Here is a 16,870-nt window from a genome sequence, read left to right as displayed (position 1 = left end):
CCTCCATGCTTTCAAAACAGCTGTTCACCACCACCTCTTATCATCCCCCATCCAAATCCTCGATCTTTTCTACCCCCGATAATCCACGCAAGCCCACTTCCTTCAAATTCCCTGCTTTCCTTCTTGAAAGTCCCTGTAATGTCCATCGTCTATTCCCCGTGTTCCCCGTCCTATCCCTCTCCCTTCCATAGATCTCCTCATCTCTCTGTTCCCCACTGTTTTGTCCCTCCCACTCCCGCCCCTCTTGTCTCATGCCCCCTTCATGTGTGTTGTGTGTTAGCTCTCACACGAGCCTCGACAAGGTATACAAAAAAAAAAAAAAAAGACGAGTAAAATAATTGATATGGATTCACGAAGACTTTTGTGATGTTGTTTTTGTCACCGAGTAGAGACCTGCAGTAGACTATGTATCCGGGCCTCTTTGGTGGAAGAGCATCCTTGGGTCACTGACACTCTTCCTGAAGATGTTACGATTTTTGTTTGATCCGTATTATACGGAATATGTGATATGACATGAGGACACCCGAGACAATCTTTAGGGTGGTCATGTGGAGATTTTCATGTGGTCATGTGGAGGGTGGTCATGGTCATGTGAAGAAAGCTCATACGGGAGTTGCATACATACACATGCAGACAAATACATGAGACAACATTGAACTTAACTTTAGACAAACACCTGCTGAGCTACACGGAAGTGACGTCAGTTCCGAGAGCACTCTGGGTACCAGCGCCACCATCTTTATGACGTCGTTTTTCTCTCTGTACTCAGCAAGAAAATTAAGGAGGAATTTCCTGCTCTCCGGCAATGTCAACCTTTGGAGTTTGTCTATGCTGTATCCTTTCAATGCTGAGTGTCAAGCAACGAAGCAGCACATACCATTAATAAAGTTTTTGGGATGACTTGGCCGGGGTTCAAACCGCTGACTTCCCAGACTCACAGTGGACACTCAAACCATTATGCCACTGAGGAGCTAAGATAGTGGTTTCACATAAAATGTAGGATCGGGATAGCTCTGTTACTTCAACAAGGAGCTGATACTCTAGGTCCCCCACCTTTTAAGTGGTATGAGGAATAGATCCGTGTCATATGAAAGCAATCTCGAACGGTTTTTGAACGCGTACACAAGCCAAGTTACTCAGATGGTTGCCATGGCAACATAATTCAGCCAATCACTGCCGTGATCTAATCAGGTTGAGATAATGTCATCTGTTGATGACAGATGATGATGGTTGAGAAATAGATATCTGCAATATGAAAGCTTAATGTTCAACGGATTTTGAAGGATTGCATGCACAAAGTATATGGATGGATGATTGGTCAGTCGGACGGAACTCGTTTTAACGTCCCCATCTCCGACATTGTCGGAAGGGCAGGGAGCATGGGGGGTGGTGGGTAAGGGAGGTGAGCAGTTGTGGCCCCACAAGATTGAAAGGTGTATCTGTGCCTGGTGGATTGCTTCTGGAACTGAGACCTACGTGGTGCTTAAAGCAGGTGCTGTTGTTTTAAGGTGATATTTTTGCTGGACGGGTCTTGCTACAAGATCCATAACAGCTCCTGGTCTGACTCAGGTTTCAATCTACAACATTGCTATATGCAGTACTGAGGATTGTTCTTCAATGCCAGCATGAGACATGCTCAGACATGCTATGGCTGCATTGGAACAGTGCAATGCAAATGGCTTCACCTATCCACAAGGGCGTGCGGCTGTGATGACCACAGGGATATGGCATTGGTGAAACCGAGAGATTATAAAAATAAAACATCTAATCTCCTGCTCTGTTTCATCCCAGCCATCACACAAAATTAGTGCCTGCATGGCCAAAGAGGGAAGGAAAGGATCTCCGATAAACTTTATAATTTCCCTTTTGGCTGTGTCTATAAATATATTCCTCTTCCGTCTTGAGTGTAACAAGGCATACATCTCTGCAGAACTCTCATTTAGATTTACTGTTATGCGAAACAAATGCATGGCTGAGTTAAAAGATGACCAGTGTTTACCAGAGAGACCAACGGACATGCAACGAAGTCCATCCATTGGGACCATACTCTGTGCAGAGCGTTGGTGTTGCTTTAAGCAGTCTCCCTGGCTATTGGGCACAATCCTGGATGGGTCGCCACTTCGACACAGCATACCAGCATGCTGGCACTCATTTTGCCGACCTCGGAAGGATGACAGGTCGAGTTAACCCCACCTGGTATTAATTCAACAGCTGAGCGGGATTTCAACTCAGGACCCGACGATCCCAAGCCCCCTAAATAAAACGCCAGGCAACGAAGTAGTTATTAAATAATTGGTACTTGTTACGTTCAACTGATCATTTCATTGTGTGTCATTTATCAATGAGCCTGATGTATGATCATAGTTTGATAAAGTACAATTCATTCTTGTGTCATGGATGGCTCCGAATGTATCTGTGCACATCTGTGAGAGGCAGAAAATAAGCTGATCACCCATGTTAGAATTAAGAAATCTCAACTGCAAATGGTCTTTTTACTTGGCCATTCTTGTGATTCGATCAGAGCAACATGGTCATCCAGCACTGTATCATAGCTTAGGGCCTGCTCATATACTACATCACACACATGGGGTTGGGTGTGAGGTTGGCCCAGAGTTATGGAATGTGATGGGGGAAGGCAGATGTCAAAAAAAAAATTTTAATCAGAAAATATGTTATGGAATATCTGGAGGGTCCCTTGCACCAGATTTTTTTTTACATCTCAGAAATGACTCGGACCTTCAGAAAATGCGGAAAAAGACCCTACGTTCCGACCAGGCTCTCACCTTACTGCGTGAGGAACAACGACAGCATGCAGTCCAGATGTAGGCAAGGCCACGCCACAGTAATATAAGCAGTAAGCCTCCAAAAAACGTGACGAGGGACGATGCAAGAAAGGCCCACCACATCCGCGGTCGCTGTTCACATGAGACACCAACACCAGGTAGCACATTCCGTTGGGCAGCTGGGAAACCAGGTGCCGCAAAAGGAGATGAATCAAGCTCTTCAGCCAGGGCCATCATGAGCTTTTATAGCGAAAAATGAACTAAGGGATGGGTAATGAGGGCTCAGAGTCTGAAGATTGAGGATCAGGTCTGGTGTCATGGACTGACACAAAACAACGAAGAATTGGACACTCCTGAAAGAGGAATGAGAGAAAGAAAAAAAAAAACATTAAAGAATTAAAATACATGAAAACAAGCCAAGAACTCTAATATTCCCAGATAATCACTCATCACTGAAGTGTCTCAACAAAATAACTTGGCAATGTCGGGAGCACAATTCGTTCAAGGAATGCATTACACAATGTGTCGAGGTGGGCACGTGTTATACGATGACTGTGTACGTTTCTTCATCATACACAGTGAGCTTTCCATGTAGTGCCTCACCATTAATTCTTACGCAGAAATCCTTTGGTCTGATTGCTGTGGAGAGCCTCAAAATGTGAATGCTATTCATCATTCATCTGTCAGCACACCTCAGTGTCTCATCTGCCATGTCAAATTTTCACCACTTCAAACTAATCTTACACGCTTATAAATTTGAAGAAAAATTCGCAAAAGGAAAAAAAACACAATTTTTTTTTTTATACTCATCTCATCACTGTCGAACATGGAAGAAGTCACACATTTGCTGCAATGGTAATATGATTATAAAAGTTTCACTTCGTTGTACCATCTCAGTCAAGCAATGTGAAGATATGAGAAAAAGAAAATGATGATCTAATAAAAGAATTAACCCACAATTGTAACTTTGATTCATATTTAAGATGCTTCTCGTAGAATATAATTAATTTACTATCATTTATTAACAAATTTATGGACACAATTAGGCTACTCATTATCACTTATTTTAAAATTCCATGGAAAGAGAAACGACCGACTGTAATAAACCATGATCTGTCCACTTCTTGTTTAGATTGCGCTTTGCGTGAATCGAGTTAACGGCATGAAGAGCTAAATATTCCACAATTTCAATGAGGTCATGAATAAATATAACAATTTGCCCTTTTGATTTGAAGAATGGGAATAAAGGGAAAGGAGGGTGTTGTTTGGTTGAGGGTTTTTGGGTGGTGAGGTGGCTTGAAGACAGATTTCAATCTTGCAGCCGCCATGTGAAGGAAGGTAAAGACGTCTCGGAGCTGTCACATTCACAATTGCTATGCACTCCCTCTACGTGTTCCCTTCGTTGCAAAATGACCAAAGCGACGGTTAAAAGGATTTTTAGCCAATTTGTGTTACAGCCTTGTGAAGATCGGCCTCAGCGATCAAGACAGCCAACTGTTAACTTATGCACCACTCAAATAGCTATGTGGCATTTGAAATTTGTTCGACATCATTATTTACTTTAGATCCTTAGATGCAGGGCAGGGGTCTCGGGGACCCGGCAAGGTCACCGTATAACTATGTCATAAGACAACTCGCAGGGACCCGTGGAAATTCCACAGAATGCCAAATGTGTCTTCAAACCCTCAACTCCCGTTTCCCCCCCCCCCCCCCGCACCACTCTCACAAACCCCAAGTCCTCAGCGCCCAGCTCCCAAATCCAAGTCCTCACCTCCCTCCTCTCAACTGTAAGGCATCACATGCTGCATGCTGCCTATTGAGAATTACAAAACCGCCCACAACCCCCAACTGCGGATACAAAGGCCAAACCCAACACACAAACCCGGATCAGACATATAACACGTGACACCAAACGGGTGACCGAAACATCCAAACCAGAAGCAAATCAACCCTCCAATCCCACTCCATCAAATCTGTCCCAATCTCACGCTGATTGGTCCCCCTCGCAGCCCAATTGTGACACTTAGCCATTCACATCGGACATGTGTACGGCTAATGCCTCCGCAGCTACATGTGGGGTGTTTGAATTGTTTTACCTCTGAGGATGGAAGATTGTGGTCTTCTTAAACATCGGGGTTTTAACAAATAATTATATTATTATTTTAAGCTCAGCGTGCTTTTACTCTCCGTACTATGTATGTATGTATGTATATATATGTATATATCTATATATTTAACCCTGAGATACAATCATCAAGAAGTTTACACCTTTACACCTTTCCAGTCCTGGGGTCCAGGAGACACGACAAACGTGATTGTTAAAAACATTACACCTTTCCAGTTATTGGGTCTGGAAAACCCCATAATACGAACAGTAAGATCCATAAACTTGCAAAGCTCGTGAAACTAGTAAAATCATGAGAATAAAAAAAAGAATAAGCTTAACTTTCCGAAAGAATGAGAAGCGTTTCAAATCAAATCTCAAAGATGCTTCAAAACCAGCAAAGCGAGGCGAAGTCCATTCGAACAGGAACAAGGACAAATGTGTCCACGAGCAGCGTCCTAAAGATTTTGTAGGCTAAAAAAAAATATATATATATATATATATATAAAAATATTTTTAAAACAACAACAACAACTTCCGATATTTCGTCACGTGCCTTGGTTCAGCCAATAGCGAAACACGTCATAATGTCTTTACATATTTACGATATATCGTGTATTTACGAAATAAATAATGTATTTACCAAATTACAATACGATGAATAGAATAATCTTTAAATAGTAGCGTGAACTTTTCGAAACGTTAAAGCAAATGTCCGAATATATTTAAAAGTTCATGATAGACGCTCTAAAAAGGCACCGTCTATGTGAGGATGTGTACATGTGCTCAGTATTTAAGGAGATCCGGATCTTGTATATACAAGAGCCGAGTCCTAGAGATTAAGGTTTTTGTCTTAACAACAACAACAACAACAACAACAACAACGAGCTCTCAATGAGCAGCGTAGAGACGCTGCTAAAAATCTCACAGGAGGAAATTAAATACACAAACACATGAATACTTGGCAGTGGGATGGAATGAGGTGAAGAATGATTCAGCTTGAGATTCCCTTCCCCCTTCCACCCTCCAAATTTAGAATTCGTTACCATGACGTGTTGTCGTGCTCATGAGGTAATGAGGAAAACCCAGAGGACTGGAAAGGAAGTATAACGGTGAGAAGCTTTTTCCCTCGAACCTGAATGAAATATTTATACATTTATTCCACGGAAATGTCTGTAAGCTGTAGAAGCATGCAGGGAGGCTCAACCAAAGAAAAAAAATATATATATATATACAATGAAGAAGAAGATGAAGAACAAGATGAAGAAGAAGAACAAGCAGAGGATCAAGAAGAACCTTGTCGGCTCTCCCAAACCCCGAGGAATGGAAATGAACACGTTGTGCTATTAATTAATCTTTTCCCTCGAACCTGAAGGGATTTTAATTTATTTTCAAATTCATGTCAATGAATTATTAAGTAATTAAGTTATAGGAGCAGACAAGTAGGCTCATGCAAAGAGAATAATTACCTGAAAACATAGTTATACGGTAGCGCGACAGCAACCTTCCCGGGTTCCCGAGACTCCTGCCCTGCATCTCGGGTCGAAAGTAAATAATGACCTCGGACAAATTACAAACGACGGGGTTAAATATCTTCTTTGAGAGATGTTTGGGCGGTGCATAAGTTAACAGACCGCTGTCTCGATCGCTGAGGCCGAAACACCGATCGGCTAAATATCCGTGCAACTGTCGCTTTGGTAGTTTTACATTCAAGGGAACACGTATAGGGAGTGCGGAGCGATTGTGAATATGACAGCTTCGAGGAGTTTTCACCTTTCCAGAGCAGGGAGAACAAACATGGCGGCCGGAGGATTAAATCTGTCTTCAAGCCACCTCACCACCCAAAGGCCTCAACCACACAAAACAACCTCCTCTCCCTTAACTCCCCGTTCTTCAAATCAAAAATGGCAAATTAATTTATCGTCATTCCATGTTGATTCATTACCTCATTGAAACAGTGGAATATTTAGCTCTTCCTGCCATGTTTGCATGTCGGTCGTCTTTGCATGTAATTTTTTTTATTAAATGTTAATAAATGATCGTAAATTAATTATATTCTTCGTGAAGCATCTTAAATACGCATCAAAGTTACAATTGTGAGTCGAGTCAGGGCATCTGTCCAACCAATCGGTGTGAAGATTGTCGCACGCACGCACGCACGCTATTATATAAGATGTCTTTTTAAATTAGCATTTAAATTTCATTCCAAAAGCAATTTGTAAATTGTTAAAAGGTCATATGCCAAACAACCAAGCTCCCTGTCGAGCTTTGGAAGCAGTGCCAGATAGTGCGGATTTCTGGACAAATCTGATCATGAATGTCACCAGAAGTCAGACATGACTTTACAGGACTAGATAACTTGATAGTATGTAAGTTAATAAAATGAGGGAAACACGCTAAACAGCTCTGGCTGATATCATCATGGCTTCAGCAAGGAACGAGAAGGGCTCTCAGTGGAGCGCGTACCTCCGCCACGTAATACCTGATCCACGAGAACATATCGGGCCCAACACATTTTTGTAGTATCATTTTGGGCACAATCTCTAAATGGTGAAAAATCACTTTTGTAAATTAAATAATTCTCGTATCCAGATCCGGATTCGGATCTTCATCAAAATCCAATCAGTTAGTCCTTCTCACACACCCAATCTGCCCACCAAATTTCATCCGGATCCTTCCACAACTTTTTGAGATATCCTTCACACAAACAAACAAACAAACAGACAAAACAGACAGGGAGGGGTGAACACATAACCTTCATCTTCAGTGGCAGAGGTAATAATAAGCATTTTCAACCTTTTCACAGCCCCCTAACTTGGCATCATCCTGGCTGGGGGATATATTTTGGGTATTGTCAATCCTTCTGTCTGTGCGTCTGTCCAGAGCCTCAACTCGAAAACAGCTGGACGGATTTCTTTCATATTTGGCAAATGTATGCAATAATATCTGGGTATGAGGGACATCAAATGATTTCAGGATCAAAGCCAAAAGCCATGGGACACGAATTTATTTCCGAATTTTGGTGATTTTTTAAAGGAAAATGTTATGGCAGAGATTAGTTAGTACAGGATTGCATGCACTTTTGGGAACCATTATTTATTTATATATACTTTACATGTCACTACCAACACACTTTGACTTATTTATTCATATACAGTACATTTTACCATCACCACTAGCACCTAGAATTTTTTTTTATCGATATACACTTTACCATCTTCACTTCCAACAGATGGCCTAAAATTAATTACATACACTTTACTCTCTCCACCAGCAACATACCACCTTGAATAATTTATTTATTTATATACATTTTACCATCTCCTCTACCAACATACCACCTCGAATCATTTCTGTATTTATATACATTTTACTCTCTCCACTACCAACATACCACCTTGAATCATTTCTGTATTTATATCCACTTTACTCTCTCCACTAGCAACATACCACCTTGAATAATTTATTTATTTATATACATTTTACCATCTCCTCTACCAACATACCACCTTGAATCATTTCTGTATTCATATACATTTTACTCTCTCCACTAGCAACATACAACCTTGAATCATTTCTGTATTTATATCCACTTTACTCTCTCCACTAGCAACATACCACCTTGAATAATTTATTTATTTATATACATTTTACCATCTCCACTACCAACATACCACCTTGAATCATTTCTTTATTTATCGACACTTTACCATCTCCACTACCAACATACCAACTTGAATCATTTATTTATCGACACTTTACCATCTCTACTACCAACATACCACCTTGAATCATTTCTTTATTTATCGACACTTTACCATCTCCACTACCAACATACCACCTTGAATCATTTCTTTATTTATCGACACTTTACCATCTCCACTACCAACATACCACCTTGAATCATTTCTTTATTTATATACATTTTACCATCTCCACTACCAACATACCACTTTGAATCATTTCTTTATTTATCGACACTTTACCATCTCCACTACCAACATACCACCTTGAATCATTTCTTTATTTATATACATTTTACCATCTCCACTACCAACATACCAACTTGAATCATCTATTTATCGACACTTTACCATCTCTACTACCAACATACCACCTTGAATCATTTCTTTATTTATATACATTTTACCATCTCCACTACCAACATACCACCTTGAATCATTTCTTTATTTATCGACACTTTACCATCTCCACTACCAACATACCACCTTGAATCATTTCTTTATTTATCGACACTTTACCATCTCCACTACCAACATACCACCTTGAATCATTTCTTTATTTATATACATTTTACCATCTCCACTACCAACATACCACTTTGAATCATTTCTTAATTTATCGACACTTTACCATCTCCACTACCAACATACCACCTTGAATCATTTCTTTACTTATATACATTTTACCATCTCCACTACCAACATACCACCTTGAATCATTTCTTTATTAATCGACACTTTACCATCTCCACTACCAACATACCACCTTGAATCATTTCTTTATTTATATACATTTTACCATCTCCACTACCAACATACCACTTTGAATCATTTCTTAATTTATCGACACTTTACCATCTCCACTACCAACATACCACCTTGAATCATTTCTTTATTTATATACATTTTACCATCTCCACTACCAACATACCACCTTGAATCATTTCTTTATTAATCGACACTTTACCATCTCCACTACCAACATACCACCTTGAATCATTTCTTTATTTATATACATTTTACCATCTCCACTACCAACATACCACCTTGAATCATTTCTTTATTTATCGACACTTTACCATCTCCACTACCAACATACCACCTTGAATCATTTCTTTATTTATATACACTTTACCATCTCCACTACCAACATACCACCTTGAATCATTTCTTTATTTATATACATTTTACCATCTCCACTACCAACATGCCACCTATAATTATTTGGTTATTTATTTACATACACTTCACGATATGCACTCCAAACACACAACTTTAAATAAGTTATTTATTTATTTACACTTTTCCATCAATGCTTTCGTCATTCCACCATTAATTATTTATTTAGAAACCTTTTACATAATTTATATACATAACACGGTGTTGTGGATTTCCAAAAACGGGATGAAGAGAATTAACGGGATTATCAGGGAAACCTCGCATCCGATGACATTCCAGAACAACTATGAGTTTGGGCAATAGATTACATCGAAGACGTGGGCTGAGATTCTGGCAGGACCAGATACCCAATTGAAGTCTGATTCCTTCTAAAAGTCACTTCAAGAGGCTGTTGATAAATATTTTCCATGAAAATCGGCCAAATTACATCTGGCCGATAAACCCTGGATAACGGCAGGAGTGGAAGCTACCATCTCAAGCATCACTGGGAAGCATTTGCAAGTGGCTCAATGACCCAATGGTGTCATTACAAGAACTTGACTGCAAAGAAGATTGCTCAGACTCAGACGAACTTCTATGAGAACTCACTGGGTGACCTGAGGACATCTGATCCTTTGACGTGGTACCATGGTATTGGTATCTAGATGCTTGCTAACAGGCTCCGGATACCTTCTATCACTGTGTCAACAATTCCTGAAGGCACTGATGAAGAAATAGCTAATAAAGCAATCAACCAAAGCCACTGGTAGCAGCACACTTTGCACTTTCTCCATATTTCATCCGTTAAAGAATGAAATCCAATTATCAGCATGCCACAACGGTGCAACATCATTGCAATAATTGTCTTGATTGCACTTTGAAGGTACAGTATTGGCTCGATCACATTATCCCCATCTTTATAACTATGACCTATTATCGATTATGTTTCAAATGAAATCCAAAATTTCAACCAAATGTATAGATTTGGATTTTATGGTGGATTGGTAAAATTCTTAGCTTTGTGCTCACTGGTTTGTCTCCTGGTTTTGTTGTCCCACACACGTGAAGTGAAAAGAGGGGGTTAAGCAATCGGTTCACTTCTGTCTGCCCGTCCGTCTATCCGCCCATCTACAAACGTCAGTTTACAACTTGATTTCAATTACATGTTCGATTTTGAACACAAATCGGAAAATAAACCTGTCGTTCAGCAGTGCTTTGGCTCTGAATTCATCTCGATCACGTATGCGCAGAAAGCAGTGATATTTTTAAGCGGTGTAGTTTAATGTTTAACAAGGAATAACAAGGAAATCCAACACAGGTGGAGGCCATTCAGGCCATCATGCCTGTGCGAACACCACACCAACCCATCTACACACGATCCAAGGAAGAAAATATTTAAAATGTTTTTAATTCATGAAATAATTTTTTTGTTTGTTTGTTTTTTGGGTTTTTTTGAAGTTTCTGTAGTTTCTGTAGCCCCCCCCCCATTTATTCCCCTCAGGGGAGGGGGCATGGGCTTGGTCAAAAACACACATCAACCACACAACCCCCCTTGACAAGACCCCCACCAACAGCACTCCGTACACATGGACACAATCACCCATCAATGCTCAAAGTACCTAAAAGTCTTATCAACATCCCCATACCCCTGTATCTCCATAATTTCCAGGTACCTATCTCATTCTAATTTAAACTTATCTACTTTTTCTGTTGTCACTACCTTTCCAGGGAGACCATCCCATGCATTAACTACTCTCTGAGTGAAAGTCCCCTGCCTTAAGGCCCAGTCACACCTTGACGTTTTAGCCAGCTTCTGCTGATTTTTGAAAAATTTGTCTAAAACGCTGGCACATGTCGAATACGTTATCGGTAAGTTTTGGAAACATTGAGAACACGCTGAAAAACACTGCCATATGTCGTAGTACGCTAGCTTTAAACGTTGTACTTTGAGGTTGTCCTCAAATTTTAGCATGCTTGAAATTTTACGACTGAAACCAGCGTATGACTCACAAGTTCAGCTACGCTGGCCATAAGTTGTAGGCACGTTATGCGATCGTTGACACATGTCGACACACGTTACTTGTAAGTTAATCATAAGTCAAAACACGTCAAGGTAATGTTTAGCGTCAGTGTTCCAGACTCCCTTTTTTTTTTCTTCGGTATGACGGTGATGTTGATACTTCAATTTCTCGTGCGGTTATGATTTAAATCGTTGAGCGGCAGCCTATTAATTATATTATATTATAACCATGCTAGAAATCGAAGTGTCAACATCACAGTCATACTGAAGAAAAAAAAAAACCAGGGAGTCTGGAACACTGACGCTAACCATTACCTTGACGTGTTTCGACTTATGAGTAACTTACAAGTAACTTATGTCGACGTGTGTCAACGATCGCATATGGTGCGTACAACTTATTCCCATCGCATGCGGGACATGTGAGGCATATGGCAAGTACGTCCTAAAATTTTTAACACGTTTAAAATTTCAAGATGTACTCCGCTTACTACGACGTATGATAGCGTACTTTAGCGTTCTATTCACGGATACCAAACTTACTCATACCGTATTCGACGTGCGCCAGCGTTTTAGAGGCATTTTACAGAGGTCGGCAAACGCTAGCAAGATCACCAAGGTGTGACTGTGATGTTGACACTTCCATTTCTCCGGAGGTTATGATTTGAATCGTTGTGCGGCAGCCTTTTAATAGGCTACGCCACGTGATCGTCGGCGATACGTGCAGCGCGCTATGCATAAGTTAGACTATCGTTGGGCATAGGTTGTGAAGGCCGACAACAGGCTAAGCATTCGTTGGTATAAGTTATCTATAAGAGAACGAAACGTTCTGTGTCCGTTACTAATATGTTATGGATACGACGAACTCGTTATGAATACGTCCGAATCTTTTTAAAAAAAAAAACATTAAAATTTCAGCGTAAGCCAGCGTTTTACATACATTGTGATACGTTGCCATTGATGGCTAAAACGTCAAGGTGTGACTGGGCCTTTACTACCGTCTTAACTCTCCTCTTCTTTACGCTCAGGCTACGGCCCCTGGTCCTATCGCTCTCTCTCGCTCGGCTTGGAATCAATCTCGTAGCCCTGTGCTGAACCCTCTCTATGGCATCTCTGTCTTTCCAGAACTGTGGTGACCAAAAGTGCACACAATATTCTAGATGTGGCCCTCACTAAATTCCTGTGCAATGTTTACACCACCTCTTTTGATTCATTAATGATCCCCCTCCGAATACAATCTAAAACCCGATTTGCTCTACCTGTAGCTGCCTGGCATTGTGCTGCCTGCTTACCTCCCAGATCTATTACCACCCCCCAGATCCTTGTCCTGTGTGACACACTCCAAAATTACCCCTTCCATCCGGTAATCTATTTTCATTGTTCTTTTCCATCCCCAACACCTTACACTTGCTCAGGTTAAATTCCATCTGCCAGTATTTTTCCCAATTCATACAAGTATCAATACTTTCTTGAATCTGATCACCAGCCCCTCTCCCATCCACCTCACCTCCATGCTTTGTGTCATCTGCAAATTTGGAAAGCTTACTCTTCAACCCATTATCAAAATCGTTGATGCAAGTAATGAATCGTAATGGTCTGAGTACTGATCCCTGAGGTACCCCACTACTTACATCCTCCCAGCAAGACATCCTCTCACTCAGTGCCACTCTTTGCTTCCGAGCACTAAGCCAGTTTGCAATCCAATTAGCTACCTGACCAGCCACTCCACAAGCCCTCACTTTGGCGAACAACCTCAAACCGCTTCAATGTTTAACCACCCGTTGAAAATGAAGAAGAAGACCCTAACATTGCATGTGGGGATCATCGAGGTCAATACGTCAACCAAAGCGTTAATTAGGTCACGTGACCTGACGCCGCCCTGGACACTCGCTGCCATGTTTTCGACCGTCAAGTCGTCAACATGATTTTGATCGTTTTTTGATGAATTTCAGTGCATTAAATGTCCTGATATTCACGATGGGAAAACACTGTGTAGCGTTTGGATGCCCCAAACGAGAGAAAGAGTGTGGTGATCCGTTTTTATAGGTTTGTAGTTTGGTAAACGCATAACGAACAATACTGACGGAAATCTAATTGTTGAGTTTGACGAAATGTCGTGGACATGGCAGGGAGTAAGAGACTGTCACTAACATTAAGAGAGTAGCCTGGTGTTTGCTTGGCGGTTAGGGCGGTTAGGGCGGTTAGGGCGGTTAGGGTGGTGGCGTGGGATCCTAGGGTCCTGAGTTTGAGCCCCGTTGGCTGCCGAATCAACACCAGGTGTGATTGACTCAGCCTGTCATCCTCCTGAGGTCGGTGAAATGAGTACCAGTGTACTGGTAGAGGGGCATAGCATCAGTGGCATAGCTGTGCTCCAAGAAATGGTTGGAGTGGTGACCCGTCCAAGATTGTGCCAAATAGCCAAGTAGACTGAGGCAGCACCAATGCTCTGAACAGAGTATGGTCCCAATGGATGGATGGATGGATCCTTCTGAGGTCAACAAAATGAGTACCAACTTGCTGGTATCATGTGTTGGAGTGGTGACTTGTCTCGGATTGTGCCCAATAGCCCAGGAGACTGCTTAGCCACCACCATCGCTCTGCACAGAGTATGGTCCCTATGGATGGATGGATGGAATTTGGGTGGACAGACACCCCTTGATTGTGGAATTGTGCCCAATGCAAATAAACCTGTGTTCACTGTTATATATATTTTTTACACTTCTGTCAAAAGTGACCTCCATGGGTTTTAAATGGAATTGGCATCTTTTTGGGGGGCTGTGTGTGTACATCTCGCCAACTACATTATTTATGGAACAATTGCTGAAGACAACAGTCATGAAAGGCCAAAAATATTCTCCAAAGTCCATTATTCCGACATTCAGTTTCCGATGTACACGTAGGCCGATGTACGTTTGTGTGTCGTGTTGGCCAATAAAATAGCGGCCACGCCCCACAGCGGTTTCAGTCCAATGAGCTCAATTGATTGGCTTGTTCGCATTCTCGTGTATGTGTTACCTTTATGCACCGATCCTTCCCAATGCATCACGTCATCACCGGGTGCCGAAGGGAGTACTTGGTTTTTACTCTGTTTTCTTGGTTGTTTTTTTGTTTTTCCGGGTGATATCTCAGCCATCCTTTGAGCTCGGAAGCTGAAATTTGGGCACAATAGTGAGCAAGTGCTTTGGCAAAATGTTTTTTTTATTTATTAATTGATTAATTACTTAATTATTATCGATTTATTAATGACTTATTTATTTTCTTTCTCATCTGAACAATATCTCATATCAGGCTCCTTTGGAGCGAGGAAGTTGAAATTTGGACATGACAGTGACCAAGTGATTTGGCTATAAAGAATGTTTTTGATTTATTGACCTATCAATTAATGGATGAATTATAATTCAATTTTTCAATTAATTCATTTTCAAAAAGTTACAGATTTGGATGAAACAGCGGTGGTTTAGGTATGCTATTAGCCAATTGATTAAGAAATTAATTATATTACGATTATTATTTATTTATATTATACAATTGATCAATTAATCAATCAATTATTGTACAGCGCTCCCAATTCCGTCTCCATGTGCTGCACGGCGAAGGCGCCCCGACAATGTCGTGTGCCGAGGGATATGGTATTTATTTATTTGGCATGGTGGCGGTGTACTTTGAAAGTACCTATAGTTGTTTTAATTTTTGGTTGAACTGCACCACGTCCTTCAGACTCAGGTACGATTTTTTTATTTTATTTTTTTGAAACTCTGTTTGCCCATCTCACAGTCAAATAAAATTGAAAATCATTCCAAACAGGAGACTTACTGTTTTTTAAGGATGTTATGAAGGACACAAACAATGCGCAAGAAAAACTATGGTAACATGTCAGATAAGGTGGTGTAATAACCACTGCGTCAACAGTGGTAACTTCCGGAATGTTTTTTTCATACAACCTTTACAATCTTTATTTTATTTGAATTAAATTATAAACTTGAACACTGTAGAACACAATTCACCTTATTATCCCTTCCAAAAACTTCCAGGTTTGCAGTACGTGGACATGTTAAATACGTTAAAAATCCCACGGTGTCCTTCCCCAAGACTAGGTGAGCTATTGCCGGCACCCGAAACAAATTACAAATTTCTACCCTAACCAGCAGATGGCATCCCATCAATGGCACAGCCACACCCGCAGCCAATGATGCTGGTATTTACTCCAGTCTGCTCTGCAATATAGAATGTCTGAAGAGTTATTGGTTGTGAGGAAATTCTCTTAAGCAATATCAATGTCTGTCCTTTCTCCGTTTGGTTGTTTTTGCACGTTTATATACAAACGGTATCAATCTGAATTTTATAGTGCCCTGTAGAAGTCTTGCACTAACGTGAAGTCTGCTGAAGATGTACTTATTAGCCTCGCCCTGAAGGCGGTTTGAAACTACTGTGTGTGTGTGTGTGTGTGTGTGTGTGTGTGTGTGTGTGTGTGTGTGTGTGTGTGTGTGTGTGTGTGTGTGCGTGCGTGTGTGTGTGTGTGTGTGTGTGTGTGTGTGTGTGTGTGTGTGTGTGTGTGTGTGTGTGTGTGTGTATCCACATCTCTTTAAATTTTTATTTCTCTGCAACCACTTGTCTGATCAATGTAAAACTTTAAATATAGGAGGGACTCCCTATGAAGAATATTTATTGATAACTCTGATGTCATTGGGTGAAAATCATGTTATATCTGCCTCCCTCATTACGGTGGGGGTGGGGGGGTGGGGGAAGGGTTCCTTGTGCCCAGGACCTGACCCTGAGCATTACCAACACATATGCAAAATGTAGTGGGGATCGGGCCAGCCCTGTTTTTTTGTATGACATACATACATACATACGTACATACATACACACAGAGAATTGCCTTATTTAATATAGAAGGATGACGTTATCGGTCACTGCTGCTTGTCACCTGCCCAACTCATCCACCAAGTTTTGTCATAACCTGTCTCCAACCTTTTGAAATATCATACCACATATGGTTTTTGGCTAAATCTCTCAATGGTGAAGAATCACTGGAATGATTAAAAATAGGACCACTGGACCTGTA

At 40.9% G+C, this 16,870-nt stretch overlaps 1 protein-coding gene across 10 annotated transcripts in view; it reads right to left on the bottom strand.

Annotated features, from left to right (window-relative positions):
• Window positions 1-16,870, bottom strand: part of LOC147027036 (calcium-activated potassium channel subunit alpha-1-like) — a 278,274-nt gene that overhangs the window by 222,358 nt on the left and 39,046 nt on the right. For 8 of the 10 annotated variants that reach the window (XM_085883106.1, XM_085883110.1, XM_085883114.1 and 5 more), the window contains exon 2: window positions 2,784-3,136. In XM_085883106.1, coding sequence (XP_085739232.1) covers window positions 2,784-3,020 — 237 coding nt within the window. In that variant the 5' untranslated portion in view covers window positions 3,021-3,136. Of the gene's footprint in view, window positions 1-2,783; window positions 3,137-6,356; window positions 6,380-16,870 lie in introns of those variants that run through there. The other 2 variants (XM_085883107.1, XM_085883115.1) reach the window with 2 other exon arrangements.

Source organism: Eptatretus burgeri, chromosome 5, assembly GCF_056783735.1.
Source record: "Eptatretus burgeri isolate ZD-2024b chromosome 5, Ebu_testis_v1, whole genome shotgun sequence".
NCBI lineage: Eukaryota > Metazoa > Chordata > Myxini > Myxiniformes > Myxinidae > Eptatretus > Eptatretus burgeri.
The sequence above is the reverse complement of the archived record's forward strand: the minus strand, read 5'-3'. Positions and strand labels throughout refer to the sequence as shown.